This window comes from Tachysurus vachellii, chromosome 1 (assembly GCF_030014155.1).
Source record: "Tachysurus vachellii isolate PV-2020 chromosome 1, HZAU_Pvac_v1, whole genome shotgun sequence".
NCBI lineage: Eukaryota > Metazoa > Chordata > Actinopteri > Siluriformes > Bagridae > Tachysurus > Tachysurus vachellii.
Window position 1 is genome coordinate 5823690 of NC_083460.1, and position 15000 is coordinate 5838689.

Genomic DNA, 15000 nt, shown 5'->3' on the forward strand with positions numbered 1-15000 from the left:
TGCAAAACATATTTGAGAAATTATGATTAGCATTAATAATATTGTCTATCATGGAATCTTTGTATAATATTAAACATTTTGAAATGTATTTCTTATGTTCTGTAAAGCACAAAGCCTTTGAGACAAGGTCCGTTGTTAAAAGTGCTATACAAATACATTTGATTATCACTTTACTGAGCAGTGTTTGTTCTATTCATTTTTATAATTTCCTTTTGTTGAATGAATTATTTATTATAGCATTTATTTATAAGTAAATATATTATAAATGATCAAATTATATTTATATTTACATAAACATTTTTGTACATATAACCTAAATATACAATTTTATTTGATTTGCCACTAAAAACATTTTTGTTTCTCTTAAAGTTTTTTTCATTGTTCCGTCATGGCTTTGTGTCCATTTTTATCATTTTATAATTAGGGTTTCTAGACTGTTAGTAATGCTCCGGAAATCCTTTACCATTCTTCTCCCCCTAAATGACACACATCTGTATAAATAATCTTTTGAAAATGATATAAATCGACTGGAAGGTCCTATAGAGAGAAAGTTTACAACTTTGCTTTAAACATACATGTTAAGAAACTAGGAAACCAGGGGTGTGAAAACTATTTGCACTTAGCTTTAACACTTTTGTACTTGTAAAAAGGGCACAGAGCACAAGGCAGGAGACACCCTGAAACGGGTGCCAACCCATTGCAAGGCACATCACATACACACACACTCACTACGGACTATTTAGAGATGCCAATAAGCCTACAATGCATGTCTTTGGACTGAGGATGGAAATCCCCAAAGCACAAGGACAACATGCAAGAATTAAACCACCAACATCAGGAGTCTTAGACAAAATTGCACCCTAATAAACAACCAAATTTCAATGCTAAACAATTAAATAATATAAAGATAAAATCTGAATAACTGGGTAATTATATCATTTTTTAATAATTATACTTATTAAAAACCCTTTAGTGCATCAGATGTTTTTTTGTTTGTTTGTTTTAGTCAATAATCAATCAAAAATCCTACATATTGGAAAATATGTTGTAACCCATAAATGTTTAGGAGTATCATTTTTGAGTCATCTATGATTTCACCAATTTTTTTTCAAGTTGTAAACCACCAATTTGATACGCTCATAGCTTTCATCGTTTACAAAAACCTTACTCATAATTCCATATATGGTTAAGAACACGTTAAAAGAAGTTTTACTGGACTAATGTGTGGAAAACTCCAGATAATCTGAACTATAAAATGAACTATATTGAAAACGATTTATAATAATAGGACGAACAGTGCGAATGATTTAGTGTCAAATGTTTTAAGAAAAAATTTACCTAATGAAAGAAATCATTTGAACGCTGTTGTAAATGATGTGCGTAATGGGAAAAATCTGATTTTAACTGTGAGCATGCAGAAATGATAAGCGATATAACCCACCCTCAATCTGCAGTAGAGGATCGTCAGCACAATGCCATAGATAATCAAAATCCCATCAAGGATATAACATAAATTATCCACGGCCTCTGGAAGGGTGCGCACACACACACACACACACACACACACACACACACACACACAAATACAATCTTGCGTAACTACCTTTTTAGCTTATTTTCACTGATATGTTTCCATTTAGGCAGAAAACTCAAACCCTGAACTTTACCCAAAAGTATCCAAAATCACATTTCTTTATTGCCCAAATGTCCACACGATGCTAAACTTTACATTCAACATATACTGTATACTTCTGATGCCATAAAAAAAACAGCGTTTACACCCATCACTATCACCAGGTTTCTATTCTGCTTCAGTGCCATCATTGATTCATATACAGTACATCCAGTGAGATCCAAATTCAGGGTTCAGCCTTAGTTGAACCAAACGAAACTCTTTCAGCTTTTCTTCAACTACCACTAGCTTTTCTACCACTAGCTTTTCTACACTACCACAAGAAAAAAGGGAAGTAACTACACTGTATTTCACTAGAAATGGCACAAAAGTTAAGCGTAGACATTTTGGACTAAAGTGTCTCAGTATCTAGATATGTACAGGATACCTTATACTTATCTTTGGTATATAACGTATATAATGTTACTCATCGTATTATGTTCAGCAGAAAGACTTCTATCTTCTATCCATAACAGCTATAAAAAAATCTATTCTTTACATTACAAATACACTGTAATGATAAATAAAAACAAACTATAAGAGCAAATACCATCTGAATTAGAACTTGACTAAAATCGAGAGACAAAACAGAGCTTCAACACGAGTACATATCTAATCAAAGAGGTCAATGGTGTCTCACCGGCAACTCCAATATTCAGGAGCACGAGGATCAATATCACTGATCCGTACATTCTGGCAAAGTGAGTAGAGGTGAAGAGGATAGAGCCGAAGCCGACGCTGATGCTGAAGCGACGGTCGATGAGATGGATGGTGTTTGTGTGTGTGTGTGTGTGTGTGTGTGTGTGTGTGTGCGTGTGTGTATGTGTCTTAATTCTGCATGAGTGTGTGAAAGCAGTTTACAGGAAACTGTGGGTTGTGACAGAATAGCCTGTCCGAGGTACAGCAAGGGTTGGCCACATTTTCACACCACAGTAGCTCGATCTCTTCGTCTGATAGCCTTTTCGATATATCATTTACGTTACATTGTCTGACGTTTCACAAAGCTGATCAATTTAACCGTCGAAGAAATTCTTGTGCATTACAAGAATTCTTGTGCATACAATGCATTACAATGCATTAAAATGTAATTCATGGATTCCAAGAACAAATGTGCTGTAAATGTTAACATGCATCAAAGAGGAAGTAGAGCCCTTCTGCCTTGGTGCGGTTTTGTTCATGACTCAAAATACTATTTATATAAGTATCTCCTGGCAACACTGGTCAGTATTTCAATTACCATTTGACTGGATTACTTTGTTCAATTATATTTTTTTATACGATTATAAAGTGCAGGCCAGAGGTAACAGTGGCAAGGAAAAAAACTCAAAACAGATTCAAAGGGACGACACCATTTTCTGGGGTAGCTGGCTAATTTCTCTTCTACTACTGGATAGGTGTGAAGAGCTGGTCAGCATGATCGGTGTTTAAGATACAAACCTACAGGATCCAGTTGAGATTGTTCAAGAATCAAGTGTGAAGTTTAGACATTAATGTTATTTTCTTTAGAGTATTCATGTGGAAGCACATACAGCAGCGGAAAGTGAGTCATGTGTGAAGAAACTCAACTCAGATGTTCAGCATCAGGAGGAATCAGGCAGATCCAGAGGGTATACAACACATTATACAACATATTATATGTTGGATTTTAGGAGTAATGTGGAAGGTGTGGATCCTTGAATTTTTTGTCTTTAATAGTTAAAGACGGCTATCACGGATATCCACACACCGATATGTTAAACTTTGTTCCTGTTGTGTTTTTGTGTACTTTGCCATGTGCCTTTGTCCTGTTTCAGGTCCCCTCTCAATCCCTGCACTACCTAAACAGGTGTGTAACGATCTAACAGTTAGGACTGATGCATAAGTTAAAAAGGAAATTGAAACTAATCGAGTAAACAACAATTTTGCTTAAAATTCATTCTAAATTAAATATCATAAAATAAAGGTCATATAACTCGTGTAAAAGACATATTTTTAAACTGACGTGGATAATAGTTAGCAAGGTTGTTTTCCAGCAACAAATTGTATTGTTTCATAGCAGATTCATACAGTGGTATCGTTTAATAGTGACTGAATTAAATTCTAACATATCATCTGAAACACCGAGGTTTAAACTCCTGATGCGGAACATTTACATCACTCAAAGTGCTCACCTGTCAATAATAATAATAATAATAATAAGAAGAAGAAGAAGAAGAAGAAGAAGAAGAATAATGCACAGTTTATTTTAATCTCTATCCTTGACAATCGAGTAGAATCATTTATAAATCGCATCTGCAATAATGTATAGATTGAGGGATCAAACATAATTTAAATGGAGTGAATAGATATAGACTTCAGAAATACTGAAAAACTGAATCTACCAATTTGGTAAGTAAATGTTGCGTAAATAGGAAATTGCATCAGTTTCAAGATCTGCTCCAGAAATGCACACACGAGCAAGTTGACTTGCTTTGACTATACAGTATATCAAACTTTATTTGCATTAATAAGGCATTGTTAATGATTGTTAGTTAAAATAGTATTACAAGATTAGAAAACAACTCTCAATTATAAAGTATATAAAGAGTTATTTTTTTATTTAGGCTAAAAATCATTTGTCTATACAAATTCCCTGAGTACTAATTATTTTGTTACTTTTAATTAAGGACAGACAAATCTATAAAAATGAATTCTATAAATCATTGAAGGTGTCTAATTAAAAGAAATTACACAATTAGTCAAATTTCACAGCTTGGACATTAAACAAGACACATTTCAATGAATCAAAAAATTGAAGCCCACTTCAGATCAAATCAATACGATTATATTAATGTGAATGTAGACACGCTGATGGAAGAAGGGCGTTATTGCGGCCTCTGGTGTGTGACATTCTACACAGGACTGCAAGCGCATGTACTGTAAGGAGAAGTACATTTCTATTTCTTGCCATAACTGAGGTTGAATCTTGACAGCAGATAATCCAGAGAGTTCACAGGAGGATATTTGTCTGAGCCATCACAACACTTAACGATGGCATCGTTATCCGGCTGCACGAAGAACGCCAACGACTGCCTTGTGCTTGAGTCATTCCCGGGAGGTAGTAGAACTCTGTGTATCTGAAAAAGATGTGTGTAACTTTAAATATAAAATTAATGATGTAATGTTTGTAGAAAACAAGGCTTTATTGTGAACTAATGGGCGTATTTACAGTACATACAGCAGATACAAACACGTCACTGGTCCACCTCTGCATCAGATCTGCGATGTTGATCAGCACTGTTCCAGGGATGCTTGGGACTGAGATAAACTCATGATTCTTGTTTAATACCTAAAAGGGAAACATATGGCAAGTTAAATATTTATTAGTGTACTTCACTACGAAAGTCAGACAAAGTCAAGAACTTATACATGAACTATACAGATCTGCTTAAGATCAAACAGTTTACTTAAAGGTGTAGTCTGTAATGTTTAAGTGCTTTCACACCAACTATTACAACAAGAAGAACAATAATAATGATGACGATGATGATGACAGGAAATGGTGCATTAGGGTTAGGTGCTGTTTGTTTGCTGTGAAATCTTTCTTACCTGTAGCCCTGCCTCTTGGCTCTGGAAGACTAGAGTGATGCTGCCATAGTCTGAATGCTCACCACAGCGGATCTGATCTTTCTTCGCACACTCAGCCTTCACCGGAGCATAATACAGAGAGCGCAGGGTGGTGCCATTATCATCACCTTAACATAGACAGGAATATCTGTGATTCAGTAAGTATGAATTTCTGATAGAAATCTTTGTGTTATTGTAGAGAGACGCTTCACTGAGTCGGTGATGGAACTTAGCAAACGTTTTCATTCATGAACAAGATTCACTTGTGTCAATGGATTCTTCTGTGCTTTTTTTCTAAAAATAACACAATAATCACACAATTCACACAATTCACACAATAATATGTGTGTGTTCAGCTTACTTCCAATGTAGTTGTGTGCTTTGAGAAAAACCTCTGAATCCAGGCCTAAACTGAGAGCCATGACCTTCAGTACACGGAGAGAGAGCTCCTTACAGCGCATGAAAAAGTCCACTTTGGTATCACGAAAGCCATCTGAGGGCCAATTCTAAGCAATGGTGAAGAACATACAGTAATTAGAGTTTCCTCCTTAATATTCTCAATCATATATCACAAGCTGTTGCAGTGGGTTTTAAAATAAGAGTTATTTACAATATCAGGCTGTAAGGATGCAGTATTAAAGGCCTCCTTCAAGTCTCCTGGACGTTGAGGATTTAAACTGTGGAAAGTGAGAGTGAATTTTCACTTTAAATGATCAGAAATATTTCCAACCCTGATGTCTTTATACAAATGACAAGAGTCAGTCACCTTTCTGTTTCGGAGGACACCCATCCGTGATTGCCGTTATTTGCGTAACTGCCCCTACTGTAGGGTCTTTTCTTCTCTTCAGGAAGAAGGAAGAACTTCTTAGAAATGTCCATGACACGATCCACCTAATAAAGACAAGAGAATTTCTGCAAACGCTGAAAATGAACTCACTCTTTAATGTCTTTTTAATGTCGCAAATTGAGAAAAACTGATGGAATGGAAGTACACACCTCTTTCTGCTCTATTCCAGTGTTTTTGAGATACACAAACCCCACTTCAGTAAAGGCCTTTCGAATTCCTTCGCATAACTCTTGCAAGTTCTTGTCAGTGACGTCGCTGGTACCAAGTTTGTAGACTTCGAAGTCAACCACAGGTATAAATGCCATTGTCCTAAAGAATTGTAGGCTGAACGCAGCTAGCCAAGTTTAATAAATAAAAATAAAAAAACAAGCCAGGCCCCTTGATTTACAAAAGCCAATCACGTTTAGTAATTCGCCTGTGGAGCATGTCTGCAAGGGAGAAATTAAGAAACTGAAATCAATTCAATTCAATTCAATTCAAGTTTATTTGTATAGCGCATTTTACAGTGGACATTGTCTCAAAGCAGCTTTACACAACATAAACATAGAGCAGAAGGTAAACATAAGGAGAAGTATAAAGAATTAATATAATAAAAATTCAAGATATATATAGTTCACAGTATGTATGCGTGTATGTATGTATGTGTGTATGTATGCATGTATGTATGTATGTATGTGTGTATGTATGTATGTATGTATGTATGTATGTGTGTATGTATGTATGTGTGTATGTATGTATGTGTGTATGTATGTGTGTACTGTATGTATGTATGTACAGTATGTATGTATGTATGTATGTATGTATGTATGTATGTATGTGTGTGTGTATGTATGTATGTATGTATGTATGTATGTATGTATGTATGTATGTATGTATGTATGTATGTGTGTATGTATGTATGTATGTATGTATGTGTGTATGTATGTATGTGTGTATGTATGTGTGTACTGTATGTATGTATGTACAGTATGTATGTATGTATGTATGTATGTATGTATGTATGTATGTGTGTGTGTATGTATGTATGTATGTATGTATGTATGTATGTATGTATGTATGTATGTATGTATGTATGTATGTATGTGTGTATGTATGTATGTATGTATGTATGTATGTGTGTATGTGTGTATGTATGTATGTATGTATGTATGTATGTATGTATGTATGTATGTATGTGTGTATGTATGTATGTATGTATGTATGTATGTATGTATGTATGTGTGTATGTATGTATGTATGTGTGTATGTATGTATGTATGTATGTATGTATGTGTGTATGTATGTATGTATGTATGTATATGTATTTATCCCCAATGAGCAAGTCTGAGGTGACTCAGGCAGCAGTGGCAAGGAAAAACTCCCTTAAATTGGTAAGGAAGAAACCTTGAGAGGAACCAGACTCAAAGGGGAACCTCATCCTTATATGGGTGACACTACAGGGTGTGATTACAAATATACAGTCAAACAAATGCAGTATTGGTATTGGTATTGGTATTGGTGTAAGGATCAGTAGCAAAAGCTCCGTACCACTATCATCAGAACAATAACTAAGTGCAGTTTCTTAGACCAAAAAAACGTATGGCAGGCATACTGAATCCAACTAACACATTTTTCTGGTGTTTTCCTATTCATTTAATCACTCATCTGTTAATGACACCAAACATTTGACAACTGCGATGTTCTTTTCTAATTACAATTTTATTGATTTCTTATTAGAACTCAAACAAAACAAAACAACAACAGAGCCAATCAGTCAGCACACACAGTATACATTCAAACATATTAGTAACAATACAACAACAATGCATTTTTAATATGAGAGTGACTGTGGAAAGGCAAAGGGCAAATCAAGACAGGTCAGGGTTGGGGGTTTCGCTTGTTCAAGTAAATCCCACAAAGGGGCCCATGTCCGCCAAAACAATTCAGACTTATTCTGCAAGTCATGCGTAAGTTTTTCCAAAGAGAGAAGATTAGCTACTTGTGCCAAACACATCTCCAGGTTTGGTAACTGCGATGTTCTTATTAAGGTCTCACATCATAGACTGAAATGTATATGTTCTGACTTGTTTAATCAGATTCTTCAAGAATTATTCTACAGTACATTTTTCACACATCATATATTTTTTGTATTTTATGACCATAGAGTCTTTCCAGATGTTAGATGTGAAGGGAATTACAATGCTGTAATAACTCTACTGCTTTGGACTCCTGAGCTTCTTGAAGATCTTAAAACTGTGTTGTTAAGTTGAACGTTATTATATTCGATTACATTTTACCTGCAACAGGAAAACTGAATTTGCAATGCGACCAGTAAACACACAGCCTCCATGTACTGTTAGAATTAGATCATACTAATAGATACCTGATAAGTATTTTTAATACCGTTTGATCTTTGCGAATTATACAACACATTCAGGTATATACGGTATATTACTATGTTCATATTATTCTACCATTTACTACCGTGATAACGATGTCGATACTGTTTAACTAACGAAATAAAATACACTCCTGCACTCCATCATGAGAAAAATTCACATTAAAACCCAGAGATGCATGAAGATAAATAGAAACAACAGAGTCATATACAATATTAAACACATAACAGTACCAGAGCTGCTCAAATTATGACACTTAAGATCCACATCTTACTTACATGTAAAATCCAGCTCATGTATAATCAGGATTCACACACAAGCACCGAAAACTTTGGTTTTATATAATAGGGTAAAGTCCCTGAACTGCAACCGAACTAAAATACACCGCACCTCTGGAACCGCTTTCTTCACTAGATTTATAGATAGATAGCAAAAGAACACTCAGCATTCTGCAGTCAGCATTCTGGGTTCGGTTTTGCAACCAACATATCTTTAGATTCTCAATCTGGAAAGTGGACAAGGTTCATTGGGTTGATTGCTGCTTGACAGCTTTGAGGGTCAAGGTTTAATCCTGAGCTTGTTGAATTATCGTGCACAGAATTTCTGTGAAAGTTTCCACCCACTGTCAAACTGTTGGTGTGAATGAGTGTGTGTGTGTTGCCCTGTTCTCGTCCAGAGTGTATTCCTACCTCATGCTCACTATTCCTAGGATAATCTTCATATCCGCTGTACAATTATAAGTGGTTATTAAAACGTAAAAACCTAGTCTAGAAAAATGTCCATAAGGATGTTTTTGACATTTTATAGTCATTTTAAATGAAACAATAACAAGTGGAAGCTTCGTCAAATAATCCATGTTTATTCTGTAATCAAAGCATCAGATTCTAATCAAATTCATTCTCACAGAAAAAAAGATTAACGCTAGAAATGAAACCATTTCATCTACTGTTGATTTGGTTTTTTTCGGGTGTTCTCAAACCGTTGAACATGCAGCTCTGGTAACCGCAGCGCAGTCTTTCACCTTGCAATCTTTAAAGTTTAGTAGTGGTCTTTCAGATTAGACAGAATATAATGCATAATAAAGTCTTACACAGAAGGTTGAATTGATTCTGTTACATCTATTGCACACACTGCTTACAGACACACAAATAGTCGATACTGACTGACTGTGATTCCTCATTTTCTGTCACATCACACACATGCGAACACACGCACATTAACGACGCAGCTGTTTACAAAAAAAAAAAAAAGTTATTCACAATATTGTAATGCTATAAAGGGTCTGATCAATATCTTTCTGGCCTGGAAATGAGCTCATGCCCCATTTGAACTAATCCTTGTCAAGACTTTCCTTAAAAAGGCAACTGGCAACTCATACAACAGCAGCTTCAACATCTGGGAAAGATCAGGGAACAGGGCTAATTATTTTTCATTGAAATTATTTGCCTTATAGAGAGTAGAGGGCTCTAAAATACCTAACTGCTGCTTTAATATTCTCGCTCACACACACACACAAAATACATAAGCACTATTTAAAAAAAAAAAAGAAAAAACAGATTAGTGCCGAGACCAGAGTACAGTACGCAAAAGTTCTGCAATTTAAAAAAAAAAAAAAAGGAAAAAAAATATATTTTGGACATCTTACTCCGACTCGTGTTTTCTGTACAGTCTGTAAACCTGGCCTTAAAATGTTGAGTTCAGTCCAGTGTCCAGATCAGACCAGGTCTAGTTAGTCTTTAAATATTATGGTGCATTTTCTCTACCAGCTTGGAATAAAGTTGTCTGAGGAGCGTAGGTCTGCACGTGAGTAAACATTCCTGCAGGACGGCCCTTCGCACATCGGCAGGTCGATGCATAGACGTCTGTGTACGGAGATGTAATGCTGGAGACTGAACGGTGTTACAGAGTTATAAATTAACGTGGAAGAATGAATAGTGGTAATAAAGTCTGTATGAATGTATATGAATGTGTGATATTCAGTTGGCTGAGCGGGTTCAGTAGGTGGTATTTGGGGCATCGTGTGCAGAACTAAACAGAATGTCCGCCTTTGAGCTGATAAAGTAAGTCGCCACCAGAGATACCAGCAAAACAGCTATGCCCACGCCTAGTGTCAGCATCTGTGGGAAAGGAAAAAGTAAAAAAAAAAATAATTGTGTTTTTTTTTTTTTTTTAAAACAAAGCAATCTTTTTGTTCAGAAATACACAATTTCATCTGCGATGATTATTTTTCTCAATTGATAAAACATTCTTCTGCTCCACTGGATTCACTACGTTACCTGTAATTGTGGACTTGCGACTAGAAAGATTCGCGCGTTGATGTTCTTCCAGCGTGACTCTGTCCACGTGGAGTACTCTCTGGACCCGTACTGCCGAAGCTCGAATGCGGGGGACACCGCTTTCGCCAGGCGCACGGGTGCACGTACACAAAACGGTTCTCCTGCCGTGTGGTTCTCTGACGCAGGTCCAGACACCCAATCGTACATGTAGAGCTGCAACACGACAGCAAGAGAAACACTCACTATAGTGTAATTCTGAATGAGTGTCTTTACGTGCATATTAATGAAATTATCTATATCGGCTGAGCCTGTATACAGAATGTGATTTGAAATACATAAATCACGTAAACCATTGGACGTCTGTGCGTGTGTGCTGGCGTGAGAAAAATACGAGACGCCTAGGAAGAAGTGAAGACAAACTGTAAAGCAACTGCAAATGTTTGTCTGAAAGAAATCCGATTGTTTACTCGTGCATGTACGGTACATGGAGTTGTTATCAGAGTATCGAATCTTCAGTGAAATGATCTCGCTGTTCTTATTGCGCCACACATTTAACCGGCGTCTGCTCTTATAGTTTAGGATTAAAAGCTTCATCGACGTCGGTGTCGTGTCCAGAACGCTCGTTCGGACGTACGTCTTTGCTCTCGCCGGGAACGTCTTTCGGATTCTGGCACTGGCTCTCGTTCAGGTTGGTGGCTGTTCCGGTCATATTGGCCAGAATGTACTTCACAAACATGGTCACACTCTTAGGTTGTTGGTTCTGTGTCAGGCTGACGTAGTACTGAGGAGGACCTGAACCTGCAGAAGAACGAGAACAAAAATGAACGAGGGAGCGTTGGAGAGTGCGGAAAGTGAATATTTAACAACAAAAACAAACCTAAAATGGAATTGCTCTCTTTTGACACCACGTGTTGGGGCAGCAAGGAACGGAACCAGCTGTTATTAGACTTAACCAGAAAGCCATACAGCAACTTGGCCATCTGTAACAAACAGACCGAAAGATATGATCTCAGTGCTTCAACTTCCTCCAGCGACAGATCATGTGATCATGTGAGTGAATCATGTGCATGATATGACTCACGGTCTTTGTATCAGTAGTGATGTTCTTAAGCATGCTGTTTTCTCCTCCAGCCTGTATATACAGTGAGCGAGCGACCAGAGTAGCCACTTCAGCCAGAGACTAGAAATATGAGAAAGAGATAATAGGCACAAATCCTCCACTTCATCCGAATGAGAACAAACTTATCAATAAGGTTGTACTTCTGGCTAAGATAGTGGTACCTTAGCAGCCTCTGTCTCGTACTCTAGCTGCTCCTCTGGGCTCAGGTTAGGAGGGTAGCTCACATTCAGGTACTCTGCTGTGTCATACAGACTCTCGTAATACCTATAACGCAAAAACGGCTCAGAAATCCTTCGTTACTCAACTACACGCTTACAACTACGAATGTGGTCTGCATTTGAAACTGCATCCTTTCGTGTATTGTGACATCGAGTATTTCTTTGTCTATCTTATGCATGTTTGGCAAATAATGTCATTACATATATGTCTCGATGAACTATTGTTTAAATCCAAGCATTGCCTATAAAAAGCTATGTATCTGAGGGCCTTTTTACACCTGGTCACTTCATGTGTTTTCTCTGAACCGATAGCTATCTGATTTGTTAAAGCTGTTCCATTTACATTAGGCCACATAAATGCGTCTCGGCGAATCGGATATCGATCCAATCTTTTTACTCCCGCCCAAAATGCTAATATATTTTACCTCATTTCTGGGGTAATTGAAATGGAACACGCTTTGGTGTATGCGGTGTTCAGGATGCAATCAAAAAGAAGACGGAAAAACTTGTTACGACGGTTATTTACGGTTTGTTTCTGGCGCGATGCACGACTCGTGAGTCACCTGCGAGTGACGTACTTCCGTTTGGGAGGAGTATAGCGCTGACGTATGTGGCTTGAACAACCACATTCATTTACACCTGTCCAGTTTCATCTGAAATGCGTCCCAGACCACCTCCTGAAGTGGTTCGAGCGATCGGATTTATATCAATCTGAAAAACGTTTCGGAGGGCATTTAGACCTGGTCTTTTTACGATCGGATAGCTATCGGATCAGAGAAAACGCATGACGTGTAAAAAGCCCCAAACATTTGAAAAGTATTCGAATAGTTAAGTTTGCTCTGGCGATGTGCTCTTAAAGTAGATTTAAACTCCTACTTGTTGATAAAAGAGGACTGATGGTCTGCCAGCACCACTCCCGGGATTGGCCGAACCCTCAGAAAGCGCTGAAAGGAGGATGGAGGTAAGGCCTGCGTGGCGTTCGGTTCGTCCAACGTCAGATTCAACATGGAGGCTGCAGACTTAATGTTAGACATCAGAGATGTGACCTTGAAAAGACAGAAAGGAAGTTGGTGCTTTAGACAAGGAAGCCAAGGCACAGAAACTTTTTTTTTCCCTAAATCTTTTTGTCACACCTCCTCGTTCACCGTGTCGTTCATCCGAGATATGGGATCCGAATGCATCCACAGGTTCTGTTTATTCCACAACCCCACCTGCGAACACGCCAGAGTTCATTTCTGTGTGTGTGTGTGTACGTGCAAATGTGTGGTTGTGTTGTTCACGTCACAAACCTGCCCAATCTCCAGGAAAGAGTGCACGTTGTCGAAATCGATGACAGATTTATTGTTCTGCATATCGTACACCATCCGTGAGCTACCGATGTAATCGAACGCTTCCTAGTGATACGCGGCGAGCCGGCAAAGAGGTAAATATTGATGAGTTACGTAAACAACACGCAGCGTAATGGCACTGGGACACATATGCAAAAAACACACTCACCCCCTGGAAAAAAACAAAGAAAATATTGCGTGGGGGCGGAGCCACTTGAGTGACAGAGCGGAGAGCCTCCGCGGCGGCCAGCAGTGTCACGATGCCAGAGACTGTTCCCTCTGCCGATGGAGCGACGTCGTAGAAAAACGATCGCCCGTCCAACTGAGAGAGAGAGAGAGAGAGAGAGAGAGAGAGAGAGAGAGAGAGAGAGAGAGAGAGAGAGAGAGAGAGAGAATGAAAAACAGAGACATGCTATTTGTGAAAGACAAACATTCCTCTCCACATCGGTCTCAGTGCTCACCCTGGTTGCTGCAATGACCATGCTCTCATTCGGTTTGTGTCCCTTGGTGGAGGCGTTAATGGGTCGGATGGTCGCCCACACGTTGTAGTCCACTAGAGGATCGCACAGTTGCTCTGATGAAGGAGAAACGGAAACATGAATACAGCTTTGTTTGTCTGGTCCGAGTGCTCATTAGAGAGAGACTCACATACTGTGTGTGTGAGCGAGTGTGTGTGTGTGTGTGTGTGTGTGTACCTGGGTTAATGCTGAAGCTGTTCTGCAGGTCTGTGCGTCGCATGCAGGTCACTGTGTCTGTGACTGCGTGCATGTGAGAGAAGAGCTGCATGGCACACAGGGGGTACTCAGGAGCGCTGCCGTTCACACGCATGTTGTGATCCTCATAACACTAGAGAGCGAGAGAGAGAGAGAGAGAGAGAGAGAGAGAGAGAGAGAGAAAGAGAGAGAGAGAAAGAGAGAGAAAGAGAGAGAGAGAGAGAGAGAGAGAAAGAAAGAGAGAGAGAGAAAGAGAGAGAAAGAGAGAGAAACAGAAAGAGAGAGAGAAAGAAAGAGAGAACGAGAGAGCGAAAGAGAGAGAGAGAAACAGAAAGAGAGAGAGAAAGAGAGAGAGAGAGAGAGAGAGAGAGAGAGAGAGAGAGTAACCCTCTTGTGACCATACAAGGCTTTATATTCACTATATATGTACTAGACAAAGTAGAACACGGTGATGTTCCAGTACCTAAGTGTACATACTAGGCTAAAAATCTTCCTTAATCACTTAACAACCTCATGAGATGGCTGTAAGTCGCCCTCGCACAAACACCCACCTTGCGGATGACTTGGGTCTCGTTGTTGTTGGCAAGAGAGAAAATAGGGAAAGGAAAGTCTTCGTAGGACAAGCCGTTCCCGAGAGGGTTCCACACTGTAGTGCTGCAGTTGGCCAGATCAGGGCCGTAGCTCTCGCTGTACACCCCTAACATCAAGATCCAAATTGACACGCTGACTCTCTGAATCACATCCGTATCTTAATAAAATCATGTGCATACAAACCTGTGTTCTGGTTGGGACACGACGTGTGAGGAGAGAATCCTTTATCTGGAGGTGTGCTCATGTGAATGACCGCCGCTCCTGCAACCCGG

At 38.6% G+C, this 15000-nt stretch overlaps 3 protein-coding genes across 3 annotated transcripts in view; all 3 read right to left on the minus strand.

Annotated features, from left to right (window-relative positions):
* Positions 1-2488, minus strand: part of fcer1gl (Fc receptor, IgE, high affinity I, gamma polypeptide like) — a 5115-nt gene extending 2627 nt beyond the window's left edge. The window contains exons 1-2 of the mRNA XM_060869954.1: positions 2313-2488; positions 1442-1527 (exon numbers count right to left, since the gene is read on the minus strand). Of these exons, the coding sequence (XP_060725937.1) occupies positions 1442-1527; positions 2313-2364 (138 nt within the window). The 5' untranslated portion in view covers positions 2365-2488. The remainder of the gene's footprint in view (positions 1-1441; positions 1528-2312) is intronic.
* Positions 2489-4192: 1704 nt separating this feature from the next.
* On the minus strand, positions 4193-8918 carry si:dkey-10o6.2 (uncharacterized protein LOC100124608 homolog). Its single transcript, XM_060869941.1, has 8 exons — positions 8761-8918; positions 6254-6532; positions 6024-6148; positions 5868-5934; positions 5619-5763; positions 5240-5385; positions 4869-4979; positions 4193-4767 (listed from the first exon to the last, which is right to left on the minus strand). Exons 2-8 carry the CDS (start codon positions 6407-6409, stop codon positions 4588-4590), a joined length of 930 nt encoding a protein of 309 aa, XP_060725924.1. The 5' UTR covers positions 6410-6532; positions 8761-8918; the 3' UTR covers positions 4193-4587.
* A 403-nt stretch (positions 8919-9321) lies between these two features.
* Positions 9322-15000, minus strand: part of ncstn (nicastrin) — a 10818-nt gene continuing 5139 nt past the window's right edge. The window contains exons 4-17 of the mRNA XM_060869831.1: positions 14912-15000; positions 14689-14834; positions 14120-14270; positions 13886-13998; positions 13594-13746; positions 13386-13490; positions 13230-13307; positions 12973-13142; positions 12040-12142; positions 11840-11938; positions 11636-11738; positions 11393-11556; positions 10759-10971; positions 9322-10599 (exon numbers count right to left, since the gene is read on the minus strand). The exon at positions 14912-15000 is cut by the window's right edge and continues 30 nt beyond it. Of these exons, the coding sequence (XP_060725814.1) occupies positions 10477-10599; positions 10759-10971; positions 11393-11556; positions 11636-11738; positions 11840-11938; positions 12040-12142; positions 12973-13142; positions 13230-13307; positions 13386-13490; positions 13594-13746; positions 13886-13998; positions 14120-14270; positions 14689-14834; positions 14912-15000 (1810 nt within the window). The 3' untranslated portion in view covers positions 9322-10476. The remainder of the gene's footprint in view (positions 10600-10758; positions 10972-11392; positions 11557-11635; positions 11739-11839; positions 11939-12039; positions 12143-12972; positions 13143-13229; positions 13308-13385; positions 13491-13593; positions 13747-13885; positions 13999-14119; positions 14271-14688; positions 14835-14911) is intronic.

Coding starts and splice junctions, on each gene's coding strand:
- si:dkey-10o6.2 (XM_060869941.1), bottom strand. CDS start 6,409: ATGGCATTTATACCTGTGGTTGACTTCGAAGTCTACAAACTTGGTACC. Junction 5,764..5,867: donor CATCCTTACAGCCTGATATT/GTAAATAACTCT, acceptor ACCATTGCTTAG/AATTGGCCCTCAGATGGCTT. Junction 4,768..4,868: donor GTGACGTGTTTGTATCTGCT/GTATGTACTGTA, acceptor CATCTTTTTCAG/ATACACAGAGTTCTACTACC.